Source organism: Egretta garzetta, unplaced genomic scaffold (genome assembly GCF_000687185.1).
Source record: "Egretta garzetta isolate BGI_Z169 unplaced genomic scaffold, ASM68718v1 scaffold138, whole genome shotgun sequence".
Classification (NCBI taxonomy): domain Eukaryota; kingdom Metazoa; phylum Chordata; class Aves; order Pelecaniformes; family Ardeidae; genus Egretta; species Egretta garzetta.
Window position 1 is genome coordinate 409,451 of NW_009260598.1, and position 6,331 is coordinate 415,781.

The 6,331-nt window shown below is 44.8% G+C and overlaps 1 protein-coding gene across 1 annotated transcript in view; it reads left to right on the forward strand.

The window, feature by feature from the left end:
- The window catches only part of METTL24 (methyltransferase like 24), a 33,489-nt gene that overhangs the window by 6,092 nt on the left and 21,066 nt on the right, over nt 1-6,331 (forward strand). The window contains exon 2 of the mRNA XM_009644748.2: nt 1,905-2,003. Within this exon, the coding sequence (XP_009643043.1) occupies nt 1,905-2,003 (99 nt within the window). The remainder of the gene's footprint in view (nt 1-1,904; nt 2,004-6,331) is intronic.

Below are 6,331 nucleotides of genomic sequence, written 5' to 3' on the forward strand. Positions count from 1 at the left end.
CTGGGTTTCTCCCCCCCCGCCCCGAAAATGATTGTCAGTCTTCATTTTCATTGCAGCTTTCAAGCCTGTTGAAACGGCAGCATTCCCGTCATTGCAAACGTTATTCAGCCGTGTGAACTGTGACTCATTCTGAAAGATTACACGTATTTCTCTCCCTGGCGTGCACCTATCCTCCTGCTGTTAGCTGTTTGCAGGCTGCCTTCTGCCGTCAGCAGGTCAGGGGTACGTGCTGCCGCAGAGCTTGCTTGCTAGCTTGCTTCCAGCCTTGTGCTGTGCCTGCAGCAAGTTGCAGGGTGGGAAATGCTACTTTTGTCTGCTTCTAGGGGGGGAGCAAAAAATCTCAAATGTCCTTTTCAGCATCTCTTTACAGTAAAAAAAAGATAAAAAACCAAAAGAGCAAATCCTAAAGGCACAATAGACCTCTTACAGACGTCCTGGCTCACGTTCACTCCAGACTATGTTTACTTAGGCTGCAAAAATATCAATTCATGATATCAGCTCAAGGCAAACTCCATCTGGTCTGGTGGTCCCCTTTAATCATCTTTCTTTTCTAGCATCGCCTTCTCTCTTTCCTGCATTCTTCTCTGACATCAGAGAATCCCCACTGTCACCGCACTGGCTCTTCTCCTGGTGCAGCAGACCAGCCCGATGGTGGGGCTGTCCTCTGGCAGGGCTCAGCACCTTGCCTCTCTGATCTGCCTCCATCCTCTCCAGTTAACTGCTATTTCCTATATTTCTAGGGCTTCATTTGAAATAAGGTCCTGTGGGAATCCCAAATGGGGCTTCTGTTTGTTTGGCGTTTTATTGAATGTCAACACAAAGCTAGGGGGAAGAAAACCCATCCTGTTCATTATGGAAGCTCAGTTAATCAGGGATGATTAAAGGGAAGCTTGATACTACCTGTATCACATAGAAGTGAGTTATGCCGCCTGAAGATGAAAGGCCATGAGGAATCAATCTTAATTTAGTACAGCTTAACACTGTGCTTGTATTTTTATCTACTTGAGGGCAAGAGATAACATGTCTATACTTCCCAGTGTGACAAAAGCAGGCAGAATTTGGAGATGGTGGCGCAGATGGGAGCGCGGAGCCCCATTGCTCTGAAAGCACGTGTCTGAAAGACCTGTCCCACTCTGTCTGTGTGGAAAGTGTTGCTGGAAGAGCTGACAGGATCCCCGAGGTTCAGAGCTGAGGGGCCTCACAGGGATTGCAGAAAGCATCTGCCAAAGCTGCTTCCCTGGGGCTATGAAGATGAGGAGTGGTAGGGCTACTGACAGCCACAGTGATGTTTTTTTTCAGGAAAACAAAGAATTCTGGTGTAGCTTGTCAGGCAGGCGTGGGAGAGGAAGCAGACTTTTTCTCAAAGACCACAGGAAGCTTGCTTTTCTATCGAATCTAGATTTTAAAAAACGACGGAGATTGTTTGCAGAGGTTTCCTTTGGTGATTAGCGTTTGCAGTCCAAGTTCTTGTTTCAGTGGACATTCAAGTGGAGATACGCGATAGATATGAAATTAAAATTATGTCACTGTTTTCAGATGTTTTGCTAGAAAATTTAGTTAATTCAGATCTTGGTTTTCTCCATGTGTTTCTACAAGCCATGACTTACTTGGGTGTCCTAGAAGAACTGTGTTGACACATGTATCCTGGATGAAGAGCCCTTTCGTTCTGAATTACCTACATCTGCTTTCAAAGCTGATCATGATAAATCATAGTTAGCTGCTCTTTCACTGTAGTTCAAACCCTACTTTATTCTGAAACTACTTTCATGTGTAGACAAGCCCCTAGGAAGCTCTTTTTCTTTGAAATTAAATCTCCTTAATTTATTAGCCCTTGCATTTTATGCTTGTAGCAAGAAATTAATTCTGTTCCTTTAAGGCGATTTTTATTTTGCTTTGCTTTGCAGACTGTAAGATGGCACATTGAACTACAACCATGGGCAAGTCCAACTCCTTCCCTCAACTACGAGGCCCTGAGGTTCCTGAAGTACATTAGCACTTCTCAGGTAGGTTTGTCATTTCAGTCTCCATTTAGAAAACAATTTTCCTGGCACAGGGTGTTCCCTCTTAGGTAAGGAATTAACCTCGCACCAGACTGGTTTCAAAACTGCATTGTTTCTAGAGTTGCTTAACCTGGCAGCAATGGTCAATGTGAACGTAAAGGTCAAAAAACAGGGTAGAAAGAATGCGTTATTTCCTTGCTTTTTATTTCCAGATGGATTCATATCCTGACAGAAGTATGATATGACTGAAGTTCCAGACGTGGTTCCTCTCCTGCTCTCTCACTTTTTCACTCTCTTTCAGACACAGAAAAATACAGAGCACTCTGTGGCGAGAGAACTGCGTTTTCGGCCGTTCCACCTCTCAATAACAATATGATATCCAGGCTCATTTTAGCTAAAAAGGATGCATTTGAGGTTCCCAGTAAAATGAGAACAAGGCATCAGTCCCTAACTTGGACAAGTTTTCCCGATGGTACCAATAGAATCCCGATATTTTGAGGACAAAAATGATGACCTGTAAAATTATTGGGTTTATGTGCTTTTTCAAAGGTGACATTTCCAAATCCACATTGTGTTGACAGATGCTTTCTGGGGTTCGGCGTATATAGAAATTGGGCCGTCATGTCTTAATGGAGGCATGACTTCTGCCCAACAGCATTTATGCATGCATTTCCTGTAATAAAAAATGGAAAACGTGCTGGATGCCCACAGTTCTGACAGGGTGGCTGCTTTCAGTACCCAGATCTATCAGCAATCGACCCTTGAGTACAGATTTAACTGCACCATTTACACTGGAGAACAGGAAAAAGCCTCAGGTGCTAATGTTACTGAAACGTCTTTCGCATACAAAATTCTTTGTTAATGCAATGCTTTCAAGGCTGAGGTGAGATAAATTTAAAACACATCTAAAAATATGCTGCTGTGCTGATGGTGTGGTAACTGGGAGGGTAGCAGAATGTTCACTTATCCTCCAGCTTGCAGGTACCCCTGGTTGAACGCTCAAGAAAATGACACCTCTGCCTCCACTCATGCCAGCACTGAGAGGGCAGGAGGCAAGATGATGCGTGTGGAGACAGCAGGAGATGTGTGTAGAACTGCTTGTTTTGTTGTACATAAGTTTAGGCTGCTGTGGGCATATTAAGCTGAAAACATCCTTCATCTTGGTGACTTAATAAACAGTGGCAGATGCTGCTAAACTCTGCTAGTTGGGTCAAAGCCTACAAGGACAGCAATTAGCAGAGAGCTTATTGCTTCTGACACACTAATTGAGAAGTTTTGGTCCCCAGAGTAACTGACCCTGGTGGGGGGGACAAGCATAAGTGAAAACAAAAAATGAGTGAAGTCCTTGTTCCTGACCTGGCAGATGTTGTAGGATTAATAACTGGCAAGGTAACACCATGACTGGTGTGAGCACTTCTGGAAATGGGATCCTGCTTACGTAGATGAGCATGGGATCTCATTTTCCTTGTTTGCTGAGCAAGTGTCTACTAATTACTGTGCCTGAGTTCAGCTCCCTGCCTTTAGTGTAGAATGGCTTGAACTGATGGAGGGGGAAGATGCCATGTCAGCAGGGTCGATGTGTGGCCAGAAAAAGCTTTTTCAGTGCTGGTAAAAAACCATCTTACATGTGCTGTTGTTTGTATGATAGTAGTGAGTAGGAGCCCAGAACAGGATGTGAGCTCAAGTGCATCAGGGTCTGTAAATCATGCAACAGACTGGTGATGATGGTGCTAAAGGCAGAATTTTATTTTTTTTTTGTTTTGATAGCAAGAGCTATTAAAATTGTTCCAAATTCTGAGTGTTGTAATTGCTCGTAACACCACAAATCAATTAAGTGGCAGCATTGCGGAATCTTAGTTTTCTGTAGAAAGCACATCATTCTTCTGTGTCTTAAAATTAGTGCTTGTTATTGCAATCCCATTTATTCCTTGATTGTTATGTGACTGAAGGGAAATGGGTAGTGGGGTGCAGTGCAAATCATTTGTCGTGGTTTAACCCAGCTGGCAGCTAAGCACCACACAGCTGCTCGCTCACTCCCCCCCTCTCCCTCTGTGGGATGGGGGAGAGAATGGGAGAAAAGAAAAAAATAAAGTAAGAGCCGTGGGTTGAGATAGAGACAGTTTAATAAGAGAGAAGAATAACAATAGTGATAATAATAATGGTAAGAGAATATACAGAATATATATAAAACAAGTGATGCACAATGCAATTGCTGACCACCCGCTGACCGATGCCCAGCCCGTCCCGAGCTGCGATCACTCCCCCCGAGCCGAGATCACCCAGCCCGAGCTGCGACCACTCTGCCCGGGACCGACCGACCGAACAACTAATCCCCCTGAGCATGACGTTCTATGGTATGGAATAGCCCTTTGGTCAGTTTGGGTTAGCTGTCCTGGCTGTGCTGTACTCCCAGCATGGTATGTACCTGGCTGAGCAGGAGAAGCTCAAAAAGTCCTTGAGTAGTCTGAGCACTGCTTGGCAACAGCTGAAAACATCAGTGTGTTATCAACATTCTTCTGGTACTAAATCCAAAACACAGCACTATGCTAGCTTCTATGAAGAAAATTAACTCTATCCCAGCTGAAACCAGGACATTATTGCTTAAAACTTAGTGAATCCTGAGAGCAGCATGAAGAGATGTTATATTAGCTCTTACGAATTTTCCATGGGAATTATGAGCTGAGTAGGAGCAGGGGGATGGTGATGTAGTGTGCAGCTCTTCGTATGTAATGCTCCAGGTAATGAACTTTCAGAGCTTAAGCTTCCTAAAGAATGAGAGTTTTAAGGCACATGGTGGAGAGTGCCTACCACGCCAAAGGCTGGGTTCAAGATTTTACTCTCACCCCTGTGTAAAATTGTTGCATTTCTGTGGTTCTAGGTGGAGCCAGACCTGTGCTTTTTAGTTTGGCTAAAACCAAGAACTGAGCCTGGGCAGTCTGCTGTGGAGGAAAGAAGGAGTAAGATGAGAACAGTCAGTTCAGGGCTGATGTTTAACCTGGCTTTGTCTCTATTACTGTTCTTTCCACCTTTTTTATTGTTAGCTTTCGGGCAGTGCCAGCTCCCATCCCTGCAGCCAGGGCTGGTACAAGGAACAACTTTTTGTCATTATGGCTTAGCTGGGTTCCTGCAACTCTTCTTAGTCTTTGCTTTCCTATTTACTTGTTAGCAGCCTGTGCCCAGCCACCCCTGAACTTGGTGGCCGGGCTGCAGGTAGTTTGAAAAAGCCTTCAACAACCAACTGTACGCTGATGCTGGTGCAGCGCGGCACAGCCTCTCTTGGGCAGAGGTAGCCACAGCTTTGGTGCTCGCTTCTGCTTCCCATTACCTCCTTACCACTGCTACGGCGACAGCTGTACAAATTGCATTGGCTTTCCATCGCCTTCTGTGCCCTGGTTTCCGAATGCTGGAAAGGCTGCAGCACCCCCCAGCTCCATGCCTGCCTTTTCCAGAGTGGGTCTGGAGGAAGAAGATGGTGCTGAATGGTGTGGCAGAGCCAGGGGGTGAAGCGCTGGCCCAGGCAGGCAGGCAGGCAGAGCTGGTACTGCAGGCAGGGGCTCCTCTGTAGGGTGCCACTCACAGGGCCATAGCTTCATTGGCTCAGTCACCACCATGTTTCGGCTGTTGCAGGCTGCTGCTCAGCTGCTGGCAAAGCTGTCTTCACCTCTCAGTTAAGTGAGCTTTGACGCTTCCAGGTTTCTGACAAATCCAGCACACTTTAGTCCTTGCTTTCTTGGTCTTTGCAAGGGCTTTGACTTACCATGTTCCTCCCTGCAGGGTCTCTATCTGTTCTCTGTTTGCAGTGTTTTTATCCTGGCTTTATACTCTAGATGTGTAAGCCAGCGCAGCATAGACACATGGGCTACGATTCCTCTGTTTAGTTAAGCACTTGCTTAAATCCCTTTGTTGTTGGAGAGGGGATGTGTTGGGGTAATGATTAAATCCGTTCTGGAACTGAGATCCAGGACACTCTAGGTAAGGTATACAGTGTAAATGGCAGTGACGTGGCAACTTGTGATTAGAGTCTTGAATCATGACATGGTTTTAACATTATTCAGGATGCAGAATCCACTCCAAGGTTTGAAAAGAAAGAAAAATAAACATATTAATGCTGAAATAACTTGTTCTCGGGAAAATTGATTTTTGGCTATAGTACTAATGCTTAATTATTTGCTTTTCAAACTGCATTGCTCTCTGGGGGATTATGTAAGCCTTAAATTTCACCAAGCAGAACAGATGAACAAGGAAAAAAAAAATCATCAAATCTCCATTGCTGTGTATCAGATTGACAGTCAGGTTTAAATGAAACCAATTAACATTTTTCTTCTTTCCAC